General features: G+C 40.8%; 1 protein-coding gene across 3 annotated transcripts in view; it reads left to right on the forward strand.

Annotated features, from left to right (window-relative positions):
* kif4 (kinesin family member 4) overlaps positions 1 to 15,478 on the forward strand; it is a 41,675-nt gene that overhangs the window by 16,387 nt on the left and 9,810 nt on the right. For 2 of the 3 annotated variants that reach the window (XM_079649903.1, XM_079649905.1), the window contains exons 7-16: positions 6,837 to 6,931; positions 7,042 to 7,161; positions 7,601 to 7,776; positions 8,204 to 8,265; positions 8,357 to 8,489; positions 9,404 to 9,462; positions 9,611 to 9,716; positions 10,326 to 10,418; positions 12,688 to 12,747; positions 14,609 to 14,791. In XM_079649903.1, the coding sequence (XP_079506029.1) occupies positions 6,837 to 6,931; positions 7,042 to 7,161; positions 7,601 to 7,776; positions 8,204 to 8,265; positions 8,357 to 8,489; positions 9,404 to 9,462; positions 9,611 to 9,716; positions 10,326 to 10,418; positions 12,688 to 12,747; positions 14,609 to 14,791 (1,087 nt within the window). The remainder of the gene's footprint in view (positions 1 to 6,836; positions 6,932 to 7,041; positions 7,162 to 7,600; positions 7,777 to 8,203; positions 8,266 to 8,356; positions 8,490 to 9,403; positions 9,463 to 9,610; positions 9,717 to 10,325; positions 10,419 to 12,687; positions 12,748 to 14,608; positions 14,792 to 15,478) is intronic. The other variant, XM_079649904.1, reaches the window with a different exon arrangement.

Genomic DNA, 15,478 nt, shown 5'->3' on the forward strand with positions numbered 1-15,478 from the left:
CTGAGCGGTCAGATAGATAGGACTTAAACAAGCCTAAAGCAGTTCCCTGTATGCCAACTAAGTGCTCTAGTCTTTGCAATAGGATATCATGGTCGATAGTATCAAATGCAGCACTGAGATCGAGCAAAACAAGAATAGAGACAAGTCCCTTGTCTGAGGCTATTAGAATGTCATTTGTGACTTTAACCAGAGCTGTCTCTGTGCTATGATGTGTTCTAAAGCCAGACTGAAAATCTTCAAATAAATCATAGTTTTTTAAGTGATCACACAGCTGTTTTGCGACTGCTTTCTCAAGAATTCTTGAGAGGAACGGAAGATTAGAAATAGGTCTATAGTTGGCTAAAACCTCTGGATCGAGGTTGTGCTTTTTAAGAAGCGGTTTTATCACTGTTACTTTGAATGATTGTGGAACATAGCCTGATAATAAAGACATATTCATAATATTTAATAAAGAAGTGCTAATTAATGGAAAAACTTATTTTAACAGCTTTGTTGGAATCGGGTCTAAGATACACGTTGATGGTTTAGAAGAGAGAATCATTGAATTTAATTGTTCAAGGTTTATGGCTGAAAAGCATACTAGTTTACTATCTAGTGTAATATTAGAACTTACGTTTCCGGGAGCTGTTGATAACACTATACTGGTCAAAGGCAAGAGGTCATTAATTTTGTTTCTAAGAGTAACAATTTTATCGGTATAAAAGCGCACAAAATCATTACTACTGAGTGCTATGGGAATAGAAGGCTCAATCAAGCTGTTGCTCTCTGTCAGCCTGGCTACAGTGCTGAAAAGAAATCTTGCATTATTCTTATTCTCATCTATTAATGAAGAGTAGATGAGAATTGGCTAAACGAGATTCTTCAAGTTTAGTGGTACGCCATATCCTTTCAAGTTGTCTCAACTTTTGTTTTATTTTGCGGGTTTTGGCATTATGCCATGGAGCTAATCTATGTTGTTTTATTTTCTTTTTCAAAGGAGCAAAAGAGTCTAATTTTATTCGCAGCGCATCTGTAGCACTATCAACAACATAATCAATTTGGGGTGGTGTACATTTTGTATAAGTTTCCTCCCTTACATGCAGACATGCTATCGAGTTAAGTATTGGTGGAATCTCTTCCTTAAATTTGGCTATAGCACTAACAAATAGGTTTCTGCTGCATGAGCTTTTGACTAATGCTTTGTAGTCTAGTAACAGTACTTCAAAAGTTACTGAGAAATGGTCGGATAAAGCAGGATTATGCGGTTCGACTAATAGTTGCTCAATTTCAATACCATAAGTCAGAACAAGGTCGAGAGTGTGATTATAGCAGTGGGTTGGTTTATTTACACTCTGACAGAAACCAACAGAATCTAATATAGAGTTAAATGCAACAGTAAGGCTATTTTTATCATCGTCAACATGAATATTAAAGTCACCTACGATAACTACTTTATCTGTTTTAAGTACCAAAGCTGATAAAAACTCAGAGAATTCTGATAAGAATTCTGAATAAGGACCTGGTGCACGGTACACTGTAACAAATAAGATTGGCTGCAAAGTTTTCCAGGTCGGATGCGTAAGACTGAAAACAAGGCTTTCAAAGGAGGTATAATTTAATTTTTGTTTAGTATTGATAAGTAAACTTGAGTCAAAGATTGCTGCAACTCCACCTCCTCGGCCCGTGCCTCGGGCAATATGAGTATTGATATGGCTGGGTGGAGTGGCCTCATTTATGCTGACATATTCTTCATGTCTCAACCAAGTTTCAGTGAGACAGCATATATCAATATTATAATCTGATATTAAATCATTTACCAATATTGCTTTAGATGCTAGAGATCTTATGTTTAAGAGACCACATTTAATCTTCCTGTTTTGTTGCACTGTAGTAGTTGTTACATTTACTTTTAGTAGGTTATTATGTATGACACCTCTATTAGGTTTTACCTTAAATTGGCCTTGGGCAGACACACACACCGTTAATATTGGGTATTTTATTGGGTTCGGGATTCCTATGGATGACTGCCTTGGAAAGAGCGCAGAGAAGCGTGTAAGACTGCGACTCTGCCTCCTGGTCTCAACTCCAGTTTGTCATGGATTAAGTCCACAAAGCCCTGAAATGTTTGCCGAAATGAGATTTGCACCTTCCAAAGTAGGATGAATGCCGTCTCTCTTAGTCAGACCAGGTTTTCCCCAGAAGGCTGTTCAATTATTTACGAAGCCCACATTGTTTGCTGGGCACCACCAAGACAACCAGCGCTGAAATGATGACATGCGGCTATACATGTCATCATTGATCAGATTGGGGAGGGGACCAGAGAAGATTACGGTGTCCTACATTGTTTTAGCATAACTACACACCGACGCAACATTAAGTTTGGTGCATTCTGATTGGCGTAAACGAACATCATTACCACCGACGTGAATAACAATCCTACTGTATTTACGTTTATTTTTAGCCAGCACTCTAAGATGCGCCTCAACGTTGCCCGCTCTAGCCCCCGGAATGCATGTGACTGTGGAGGCTTCGGTCTCTAAATTCACGTGTCTCATAATAGAGCTACCAATAACCAGAGTTGGCTTCTCAGCGGGTGTCTCGCTGAGTGGGGAATATCTGTTAGATACGTGAACGGGTTGGTGGGGACCTGCGGGTTTCGCGTTATGCCCCTTCTGAACAGTCACCCAATCTCCCTGCTGCTCGGGAGTTGCCGGGGGACGGCTAAGAGGAGCTATCTTTTGCCGGTCCGCAACAGCTAACATGGGCTTTACTGTAGCTGAGTTACTTTCTAAGATGCGGAGCCGGGCTTCTATGGCTATGATTCCCGCCTCCAACCTAACAACTATACTACATTTAACACATGTATCGGTACCAGTAAAGGAGGCAGGGAAGTAACCAAACATGAGACAGTTAGAGCAGGAAATAGCACCCGAGGGTGGGGAAAGAGCCATGGCTAGCTATCAAGCTAAAGTAGCTACCGTTAGCAAACCCGAAAAGAGTGTAGGCAACTGTGGAGTTACAGTCGCCAAGAGAAGGAGAGTTGTGAGTGCTTAAGCTGTAGTAACGTGTGATTACAATGTCAGGCAGTTGCCGTGATCAAGAGTTTTAAAACGATCGATTAAGTTTAAGATAATAAGCTATCAGCAACATAACAGGCACACGGGATATCCGGAGATGACAACAACAACCGGAAGTTACAACATGCTTACCGCAATAGTGGTCTGTGCAGTATTTTTGTTTGTATATGCTATTGTAAATACTCCTGTTGTCTGCTGTGTTCAGACTCAAGTCCTGTGTGTGACACTACATTCAAGACATTCAGTGTCCTTTTTTTAACAGAAGACTGTTGCTAGAAGCTGCAGCTAGACTGCAGAAGCATTATTTTTTTGTTTTTGAGGATGGAACAACTTCACACACAGATATAGGCAGGCTAGACCTATATAATTCATTTATTTTGGCTTATAAATTAATGTCAAGACTTTTATGTTATTGATTTCTGAAGCACTTTCTAAATAATAAAAAGAGTTCATATGTATTTACTGCATGTATGCATTGATGAAAAATAAGCCATGTGCAGTAATATAGAAAATTGAGGATGCAACGCATTGGTATGAATCGTGATGCCACGGGATATCGAATTGAATCGAATCGTTGACAGGATAATCTTAATCGAATCGTGAGACCAGTGAAGATGCACAGCCCTACTAGAGATGAACCAAACATGTATTTGCTTGCATAATATATGAGCAATACTTCCACACCTGTGTCATCAGACCTCACAACGATGCGGGAATATGACTGCAAGATGTATCGGATGGAGCACCATCCTTGTGTCTGTCTCCGATACCATAAACGATACCATAGCGCCGCGGATCTTTGGTTGGCCCCTGACCAGAGCTGTTTCAGTGCTGTGGGCGGAACGGAAACCAGACAGGAATTTCTCAAAGAGGCCGTTTAGTTCGAGATGGTCCTGAAGCTGGGCGACAAATACATGTCTAACTGTCTACCCGCATGTCATGCACTCACTGGCTGTGGCACAACAAGTAGTTTGTACAGAATAGGAAAAACAACAGCATTCACCAAACTCAAGACCCATTTCAGCGAGCTCAAAGATCTGGCCCCTTATGGACTCTCTGCCAGCTTGGAAGAGTCTTTGCCAGTCGCAAGAGAATTTGCGCTTCTGCTAAATGGAAAAAAGGAAATTGGACTGATTTGCAGAAACTTGGATGAACTGAGGTTCATAATTGCATCAGTAACAGATGCAGCCTCGGAAAATCTGCAGCCAACAGAGGATGCATTTCAACAACATGTACAAAGAGCAATGTTTCAGACAGCGATATGGTGTCACAGGCCGAACCCAAACCCTTGTTATGGAGTCCTGTTGGCAAGGGGTGGATTGTCAGAGATGGGGCCATTCAACCAGTGCTATTTACAAAACCCCCAGCACCTACAGAAGTGAGAGACATTACTCACTTGTATTGCAAAGATGCAAAGTGTGTAGAGAGTGGGAAGTGCCAGTGCCTATCTGTTGGCCTTCCCTGTACGGAGTTCTGCACCTGCTGTGCAGAATGTCAAAATGTGTCCCCTAACGTTTCTGAGGAACCTGACATTTAACATTATATTCTAGTATCTATAAACTTGACCTCTCACCGAAATATTTGATGATTTGTATACTGTACTTTGAATTAAGGTTACAGTTTCAATAAAACCTGTACTATTTACACCTAGTTTTAGAGGCTTGCAATTTAGAACTAATACACTTTATTGTATTCGGTTGTTACTCTTATTCTGACTATTTGGTGATGTAGTGGTATTTCCCTCTCCAAATATAATGGCCATCAGTGAGCATTCTTAACTATCTGTTTCGTTCAATTTCTATGAAAACAGATTTGACTTGATTTTGATGTGTTAATGCTGTTGTTTTTCATGACTATAAATTGGCCCTGAACTACGTGTGGTTTTGTGACAAGTCTGCTTTCTAAAGGCCCTGACACACCAAACTGACACCAGTCCGCCCCTGCCTCACGCAGGGGCGGACTGGGACTAAAATTCAGCCCTGGAAAGTGACCCAGTCCGGCCACATGAAATGTCAAATGTTAGAAATCCGCTCTTTATTATTTAAAGTTTTACGTCCTTTTTTCCTCTTTGTACACAGCTCCAGTTTGGGCATTTACCTGTCATCAGATTTCATTTTTAGTTGCTGCTGTAGCGGAAGTTTAGTAAAATTATTTTTGATGAAATACTCCAAATCTCTACCGTCCATAATTGCACTTGCTTCAGTTGCTTGTTACTTTTTAAGGGCGGTGATGACAGTTACAGTACGAACTGAAGTTGATGCGATTTGATTGGATTGTTAGGCATGACGTGAGCCTCATCTGATTGGTCAATCCCTCCATTTTTTTTTTTACCAAGGGAAGCCAATTTCGGCTACCCTCCTCTCGCAACAGAGAGTGCAATCTACTGTTTCACCATAACATCTAGAGGGGCGCTGTTTCACTCTTTGTAAAATACTCAATGAGAATGGGGGAGAGATGGGCTTGCAGAATAATTACCGAAACTAAACAAAGTGTTTTTATTTATTTATTAAAATTGTAACTACAATCCAAAAAAACACGGGAAGCCTGGCTTCCCTTGGCCTCCAGGAGAAAACGCCAGATTTCAAGGGATAATTCTCACCCACCTCTTGCTCTTGCCCTGCACGTGTGCCAGTTGAGATGGTTCTTCCAGCAGCTCAACTCTGTCCCTCATCATGAACTGTCTGGCTGGCTGGCTGGCTGGCTGGCTGGCTGGCTGGCTGGCTGGCTGGCTGTATATCATCATTTTCTTCATCATTTTGCACTTGTTCTAAGCTGCTGATGATAGTGCTTGTAGCAGCACTGCTGCCAAAAATGTCTGTCAATTTGCGACATTTATACGCTTCACCTGCGAGTGACTTCACCTTTTTTCTCTTGCCTTCTCGGCCCCACCTTTTTCTTTTCGTTTTCTTTGATTTTTATCCATGTTTTTTCCTTCTCCCTGTCTGGCGCGGCGTCTAATCCCTTCTCTTCGTGTGGCCGGTCTTTTTTCTTCTTCGTGTGTGATTATTTGACATAAGAACCACACAACTGCATTAGTGGCCGCTGTCACCCTCTGTCGACCGTCAGCGCAATTTAAATTATGACGTTAAACCATTTTTTTTTTTTAAGGGCCGGCCGTCAACGGCCCTTGACGACCGGCCGTTACGTCTCCTGCTTCTTGGCCAACAGTTGCACTGAAACACACCGCAAAGACTTTAGCCGATGGCCAAGTAGCACGTACGAACTACGCATGCGTGAGTGGCAATAACTCTCCTTACCAGCAGGCGGCGGTAGTGTGTACTCGTCATTCAAAAGAGGCAACAACCGGAAGACGGAGAAGAAGAACAGACTCCGTGATATAAACAAACAACAAATAGCGTGTGCGTTCCATTTTTACTCTCGTCCATCAAAAACATGTCTTGTGCGGTACTGGAGCTATCAGCCATTGGAGTGTTGCTTGCGGAAGACATTCTTCGTGCCTTCTTAAAGCGTTTGTTTACGTCCCTCACTTCCGTTTCGCTTCTCATGCACTGATTCGCTAGCTGAACAGCCAATCAGAGTGATTTATTTGGCCCGACCCGACGCATGGCCAATTCAACATGTTGAATCGGCCATGAAAGGCCAAATAAGGCGTGTCACGGCCGACGGTGCGGGACACACCAAATTGAGTTTGGGCGACAGGGCACGCTTCGTCGTCCGACAAACGAAAACGGCCGATTTCGGCCTGGTGTGTCAGGGCCTAAGGCTCACAAAGCGTGAGATCCAATCTTATTTGAACATTTGGGTTTTCTTTTGTTTCAGAGCGGACTCAGTTGTTTCAAAATTGCACCTTGTGGATCTGGCTGGTTCCGAAAGGCAAAAGAAAACCAAAGCCGAGGGAGATCGTTTGAAGGAAGGTAAGTGAAAATGTTGCTGACCTTTATATTATTTCTATGCTGTTTTACTGTATTGTTGAAGGTCTGTTAACAGCATTTCTGTTTTGATGCTATTCCATTTTCATCTTTAGGCATCAGCATCAATCGTGGGCTTTTGTCTCTGGGTAATGTCATCAGTGCCTTGGGGGATGAAAGCAAAAAGAACAGCTTTGTTCCGTACAGGGACTCAAAGCTCACCCGTCTGCTTCAAGGTAGACTTTGATTTTAAAGTTCAAAGGTTAGTGGTCCAAAAATCTCGGATTGCTTTGAGGAACTTTAGACATGAGCCAATCCAAAGTCAAGTCAACTTGGCTTTAGTTGTTTTGATTAAATGAAATGAATTCTGCTTTATTGATTGCATCGTTAAATGGGGATGTATGGCCATGTTAAACAGGATCTGTGTATGGACACCAAACCAGCTGTGTTTGCACTTTACCATTTCATATTACGTGCCTTTTTTACCTGCGATGCCACTTTTCTTTAACACTGTAAATATCCCTGCAGAAGGACTAATTAAGGATTCAAGAATTATGTTAGTATAACAATGGCACTATAACTGGTAAATGTTAATTTAAAACAGGCAAATTGTTTAGTTTTCAAACAATGCAATAATGATTTTACTTGGAATTGTTTTCTGTCTGTCATCATCAGATTCGTTAGGAGGCAATAGCCACACTTTAATGATTGCGTGCATCAGTCCTGCAGACTCCAACATGGAGGAAACAATCAACACTCTGCGATATGCTGACAGAGCGCGCAAGATCAAAAATAAACCTATAGTCAACATTGACCGCAGAGCTGCAGAAATGAACAATCTCAAACAACAGGTACAGAAACAGGAAGTGGAAACAATTATGTTCTATGATTTCACAATCAGATCTCAAACTGCCATAAAGGTTAATACATTAATTAATACAATTAGTGTTAATACACCTGTTATATATTGTAGTACAGTGTGACTATTTTTACTTTAACTTGTGTTTTATAAATATTGATGTTCTATTTCTTTTTTTGTATCTTCATTGAACATTTTTACTTCAACCTCCTTTTTGTACAAATACTTTAAAAAAAATCGTCTTTTTAATGCACATTCTTACTTTAACTTTTTAACTTTATATTGATTAATAAAACATTTTAACAGTCACAAAACCCAATTTCCCCCAGCAGAAATAGTACTCTGATTATGTGATGATGTTGCAAGTTAAATGCATTGTGTCTTCATTTAGCAATCTCTTGATCCTTTCACCTGTTTAGGTTCAGGAGCTGCAGGTGATGCTTCTTCATGCCCGGGGAGGAGTGGGTCCGGTGCTCTCTGGGTAAGACGTGCTTCTTCCCCAATAATCCCATGTTGCACTTTCAAATACATGCCTTTCCTTACACAATGGTTACTGTGTCTCCTTGTTTCAGGCCAGAGTCCACGGAGAAGGTGAGCAAGCTGGTGGAAAGTAATCGCTCCCTGCAGGATGACAACAACAAACTGTGCAGGGAGCTGAGAGAGGCAGCTGGACAGACTGCCCTCATGATTGAGAAAATCATCATGGTGAGTCAGAGCGTAACACCATTTACTAAACCTTCCCACAAAGTCATCTGTGAAAACTGTTACTAGTGTAATCATGTGGTTCCTGTGAATGTAAAGATCCTATAAATACATTTATGATCAAATCGACACCTATGCTATCACAGAGATAACACAGGTCTCCTGACCCACAGCAGTGCTAGCCTTACTGTCTGTGGAAATGTGTTTAATCTAGCAAGAGACACGATCAATGACTGTAGGAATGATACACTGTACATAAAGATTTTTTCTATAGTTTATTTTTAGAACAGACAATCGTGCTTTTTGAAATGATTGCTGCATCTCCTCAAAGTTGTTACTAGGACTGAGCAATTATCTGAGTTGTATTGAGATCGCATTATGGACTAGATTCATATTCAAATGAATCAATGAAGTGTGTTGGTGCTGCAGAGAACTGCCAGCCTACACATCATATTCTACAGACTTAAGAAATAAAAGCTTTGTATGGTACAGGTTCTCGCGAAATAATAACACCACTCTCATTATGATATATTTTATAATATAAATTAGAATATACAAAGCACTATCAGCCAAATTGATTGTCATGGGTTATTTCATACCGTTTGACCCTAATTCCTACCCTTAGTACCTAGCCTATTGCCTAGTGACAGCTTTACTCAGAGCAGCTGTCAATCATGACGACGTGTGACCTATACTGTAACCAGCCCTCGAGATGTTATGCCTTCCCTTTGGAGGAGCTGTCATGTCGCCCATCTTTATTTACAGTCAATGTTTTTTTTCACCTATCGGTAGAAAAAAGCCAGGACAATTTAAACACATTTCAATTCGTCTTTATCATTTTTGGATGTCCATCCTCTGACAATTGACTGCATTGTCATCCATCAGGTTAATTACGTTTAATTTGCTTTCGTTTACAGAAGGAACAGGAAAATGACAAACTGCAAAGCAGAATGGAGCAACTGGGGCAACATGCAGCGTGAGTTCACAAAGACATGAAGCTAGGGGAGCTTCAGCATGGGTCTAACATGGCCTGAGTCAGTTTTGATGATTTTAGCTAATTGATTTGTTGACCACTGCCACAATGATAACTTTTGGACCACACTCTTTATTTCCCTGTATTTCAGATGTACAGTGGATCTTCAGAAAGTTCTGGAGACATTGGAGGACCAGGAGTTGAAGGAGAACGTTGAAGTAATGAGAAACCTGCAGGACATTATCTTGGAGCTCAAGGTGTTTTAAGCTAAATAGACTTATTTACATGTTATTAATGGTTATTATAACTTATATTGTAATTAACATACATTTTAAAGTGGACCTATCATGCTATTTGAATAATATAGTGTAGGACCATACCTATATAAGGCATATTTATACTTTTTATTTTTCAAAATACCAAACAGATCATGCGTTTTAGCAATTCCTCATTTCGCTCAATTTAACACTGTCTTTGCATGGGCTGATTCTGTGAGAACAGCACCATCTACAGGCCTGGCATATGTACTACAGCATCTCCAGCGCTTTCGAACGGCAATGTCCGTGGCTGTCTCCTCCTGATTGGTGGAGTTGGCCCAATAGCTGTAGCGCCACTTCTGTGACGTCATAGAAGTGTTCAAATCTGGTTCAGTCTGTATCAGATCCGTTGCAGCCCCTTTTTAAGAGATTTGGGTATGGAGGGAAATAGAGAGGGTTGTGTTTTCTGACACTTGGTGAGTTCCCTGGAACACCGGGGACACATATTCATGTATAAAAGACGTACAATAGTGCGTTTTGCATGATAGGTCACCTTTAAATCCAGCATTGTTGATGATGTTTACACTATGTTGTTGTGTTTTTCCTTAGAGTGAGAGTGAAGGCATCACTGCCTCCATTGATGCTATGGCTGCAGGAGACGGAGCTGAGCTGTCTGGGAATGGCAGTAGCAATGACGATCCAGTACGTTTGACACTTTTGTCCTCTTAGTGTTTACACAACACAATGCTTCCTATCATATATACCAGGGGTCAGCAACCTTTTTGATATGAAGTGCCATTCAAAAATAAATTGTTATCGTGCCAACGATCGAGAATTATCAGGGGGGGCGGGGGCCTCGCTGCGGGGAAGTAGTGTGTGGACCTGTCAGCGCAACTTACATGATGCCGAATTTAACAACCACATTTTAATAATTGGTTTAAACGGCATAATAATAAGGACGATCTTCCGTTCTGTGATTCTCCAGAACACACATGTTATGATATTAGGGTCATGCAGAGTGAGATGGGATCGCTGTCCCTTTTAAGAGAGAGAGAGAGGGGTGTGGCGTGTGTGTGTGGATAGTAGAGCGAGAGTGAGGGAGCGTGTGTTTGTTTCTGGAAGTGAAACGAGGAAGCAGAAAAACAGAGGTCTGTGATGTATTTTGTGAAACAGAAGAACAGCTAAATAAATGCAACGGCCTCCCAAGAAGAGCTCGCCTCTCTCCAGTCATTTAAGCTAAAGTGGGTTATTGAACCTGAAGCTTGTTGCTTCTGCCCTCCTCGACTACAGTCTGGGAGCCGACAGGAAAGTTCAACACACAGATGGCCAGTCCGCCCCTTTGTAGCATATTATTTCAATGAAAGATGAGCAGATCGCCACTGGGCTTTCAACTAAAGACACACACAGCCACGCAAAAACTGCTGCATTTGTACAGCTCCTTATGGGTACTGCAATTAATGAAGTGTTTTCCTCCGTGGTGAAACGATCAGCACTGCACCACGGAGGAAAGCGGCAGAAAGTCACCTGGAGTTAAAGAGAGCGGGGCTGCGTTGCGTGCATGGCTTCCTTCTGCAGGTAACGGGGAGACGCACTCTGGCGGCGGTCTCGTTCAGGATCCGTAAATACAATTTAAATATTTTGCACACTTATTCCACTTATCCCAAGTGTGCCACTTGTTACGGTGCCGCGTGTCAGCCAGGGGTTGCCAACCCCTGATATATACACATGCTTCTTCACTTACTTATGTCTAGAACACAAATATCTGTTTGAATCCCACATGTTTGCTTATTATTACAATAAGTAATATTTTATTTTACTGTACAGTATTTCATTTTTCATTCTGTTATCTGATTCTTTATTAAATACATGGGCGTCGCAGCCATTATATGAGGGTGGGACAAGTCCCCCCCACTTTTTGAAATGATTAGTTTAGACCCCCCCACTTCTACCATGTGGAAAGTCCGTGAATTGGTCTATCCACTCGCTGCACTTTGTATAGCGCTGTGTCAGTGCTTCACTATCAAGTCCATTCCTCTTGCTTATTGAGAGAATGCCCAAATCAATGAAACTCCGTACCATGTTTTCACTGGTACTTTGTACCAATGCAGATTATCCCATAGCGCGCGCATTTTCAAGGAGTGTTGTCATAGTTGGACAGCTCAGATCTGTTGTATGAAGCGATGCCGGTAGCAGAGGTAAGGCACACACACCAAATGTTCAGGACATTGTTAATACAGCGAAAATCAAAGCTGACGATCCCTTGGTTTGATATGTTTTCTCCCCCAGACAACATGGACATAAGAACATGTTTTTCAAAGAAGAGGAAAGTAAGTCATCAGCTGGTAGCAGTTAATCAGTTAACAGTGATGGCGGCGGCGGCAAAAGCGTCTCACTTCTTGAGAGGAGTTTCGTCTTTATGTCATGATAGAGAGATACAAATACTGAATAGTTTAGATGAGAAAAGGCATCGAAATGCCAGGTTACTAGTATTTATCATGTAAACAGGGAACATGAATAACCCGATCTCTCTGTGCTCATGTAAACACCATGATGTCCATATAGAGACGCATTCAGTGTGTTTTACTGGAGCCTCAGTTCGATAAGAGATTATTTTCTGAGTTCTTTAATTTAGGTACTCTCTCAAAATGGTAATGTGCATTTATGTTTTAATTATACTTCTTATTATTCAGAAGATTTTTGTGTGTGTTTATGTTTTACTGAGTGCTTATAGGCAATTTCCATCCGAGTATTCAGTTAACTATTTATTTTCTGTGCACATTACATAGACTAGCTAATATTCTACCTACTGCTTGGGACTTTGAGTCTTCAAAATGTCCAATTTCACAGACTGGGACTTACTTTAGAGTCAGTTGTATTTACATTCAGTATGACTTGTTATGATTCAATGTGAAAGAGTATACTTTTATAATAAATAAATAATTATCACTTCACCACCTCTCTTGACATCTAGGTGCTTGAGAGTGAGTCAGAGGCAGAATACAGGGACAGTGGAGAGAGGTCCATTGCTGAGGTGAGTGATGAAAGGGAAATGACAGTTTAGAGTGAATTTTAAGGAAATTAGTGGGGATATTGAACAGGAAACATTTCAGTCAAGGGGTATCATATGACCAATATAGACAGAAGAGCAACATGTATTTGAACACTTAAGTAAATGATACCATTCCTAGGTGAACTTAACATCTGTATGGAGTCGGATCAGTCTCAATATTAATAAATGCTCACCGAAGGATTCACAAATGTATTTTGCGATTTATATATAAATGACTCCACAACAATATCTCTCAATGCACTCACAAATATTTATTGTTGTATATAAATGTACAAAAAATGGGCATTTAAACTGCTTTTTATTAATTCAAAGACGGCTCTGAATTAATAATCAAATATGTTTCCTTTCTTTACTACTGGATGAAATTACAAAATGTACCCATCATGTTCCTCATGCTAGTATAGCCACATAAAAGTATCAAACCACCTGTTAAAATGCACCAGAATACAGGAAATCTATATATTTTTTTTTTCGTGCGGGGATCCCCAAACCCCCCCACCCCCCCCACATTCAGGATGCTTCCTACGCCCATGATTAAATATGCATAATTAACTTATTTCCGCATGAACTTGCACATTGTGTGGTATGCACCATACTCTCTAAGTTTAAAATTTGTTCTATTTCCTTCTGCAATTTCTTTAATTTCTTTGGTATTTTCATGCATGCAAATTAGTCGCTTTTCGGCGCCTCCCGATTTTTTTAACGCTGATTTGGGTGACTTGTGTAAGAACCGAAGAGTTTAAGAAATCTAGACCGCAAAATAATTAAACAAGAGAGTGTCTGTTTTTCCGGGCCAAGAACAGGTTGCTTGAACACAACACGAGCGTAACGTGTCATCACGTGGTGTATTGTTGACGGAGACCATAGGAGCCCCTCTCCAGCACTTTAAATGTTGCAGTACCCATAAGGAGCCGTACACATGCCGCAGTTTTTGGTACTATAAATACTATGACAGTAACAAAAAAGTTGACAAAAAAGTTGTCAAAAAATAACAAGAATACAGCTTAAAAGGGGAGTGATTTGTAAAATATTCATAAAGAAAAATAAAACCTTCTTACAGGTCTGTTTCATATGGGTGTTGAGAGATATATCCATAGATCTCTTAATTTTGCTCTCAAAGTGACCCAGATTGATGCTTTTAACTTCAACATTTCCATTTAAAAAAAAAAAAGATATCTGGATTAAGAGGTTGCTTTTTGTTTGCACAGCATGAAAGAAAGGCGAAATGAATGGGCTGTGATTTTAGTTTTTTTTTAAGCAGAGGTTGTGTTCAATAATTTGTACGAAACCTCGGAGGATGTTGTAAAAATTGAAAGGAAAAACATTCCCCACCCCTGCTGTAAATAATAATAAAAACCCTTGATTTATAACTTAACATCTCTGTCTCCTACTGATCTGAGTATATTATAAAGAATAGCCAGTTAATTGAAGCATTATAGCACAGGCCTTTGTCAGATGGTATATTACGCTGTTTTGTTTCTGCTTCGAATAGTTCTCTTTTTTCACCATACCTGTGTTTGCATCCCGAATGTTATAGGTTGCTTTGTGGCATAAGCCTGGGATTTAAGGGTCAAATGATGCTGTAGCAATTGAGTCTTTGAATCTTTACTTTATCTTACTGACAACTCGGTACACTGCACTGTGCTTTCGTTACCACTGAATCTGCACATTTGATTGGTTTACGAATATACGTGATGAAAATAAAATTATTTTATAGAATGTTCTACAGTGACATTTATTTTCTCATGTACATATTTATTGATCATAGAATCCCCCCTACTGAACCGTATCCAAATGAAGATGTTTCCTACCTCTCACACAGGATGGCACTGGCATTGATGGAAAGCACTCCTCAGAAGGCTTTACAACCCATCATGCTCTGCGGCAGGCCCAGCTTTCCAAGGAACTGATAGAGCTGAACAAAGTGTTGAGCTTGAAGGAAGCCTTTGTGCGGAACATGTGCCAGAATGACACCCAGCTCGAGCCGATGCAGTTAGAGCACCAGGTAAGACGATTTTCTATCAATATATGGACTCTCCCAACAATATTGGATCGGAGTTATTTTCATTTGGTTAATCAGAAATATTTAACTTGATTTTATGACTTAATTAAACAAACTGGATTCATTCATAGTTGCTTTTTTAAGTAATTGACGTTGATTATGCGTCACGTGAGTTATTAAAAGGGGAACTGTCAGTACATTTGGATACCTGTAGTGTACCTACTCTGAACTCGGGGTGTGGTGCAGTGGATAGTGCGTTGGTGTTGGGATCAGGGGGTCACAGGTTCAAACCCCACTGCAGTCAGCATGTCGTTGTGTCCCTGGGCAAGACACTTCACCCCAAATTGCTCCTGTGGGGATTGTCTACAGTATTGAGTATGTAAGTCGCGTTGGAAGCGTCTAACAAGTGACATGTAATGTAGTGCAACTCACATTTGCCCATATACATCATTAGGGAATAATTTGCTTAGGTATTCAACCTTTGACACAGTTCATCATTTTCTCCTTTCACTGTCTCTTCTCCCATGGCATAGGTCTACGGCCTTGGGTATTGCTGCTATCTCTCTTAAGGAGGAGCAGCTTGGGCGCATTGTTGTTGCCAGCTTATGACCGAGCACAAGCTGACATGAGATAGAATATTGTTCAGGGACATCTAGAGGCCCTTCTTTTATCTGGAACATAGGTTCCCTG

This window comes from Notothenia rossii (assembly GCF_949606895.1).
Source record: "Notothenia rossii genome assembly, chromosome: 9".
NCBI lineage: Eukaryota > Metazoa > Chordata > Actinopteri > Perciformes > Nototheniidae > Notothenia > Notothenia rossii.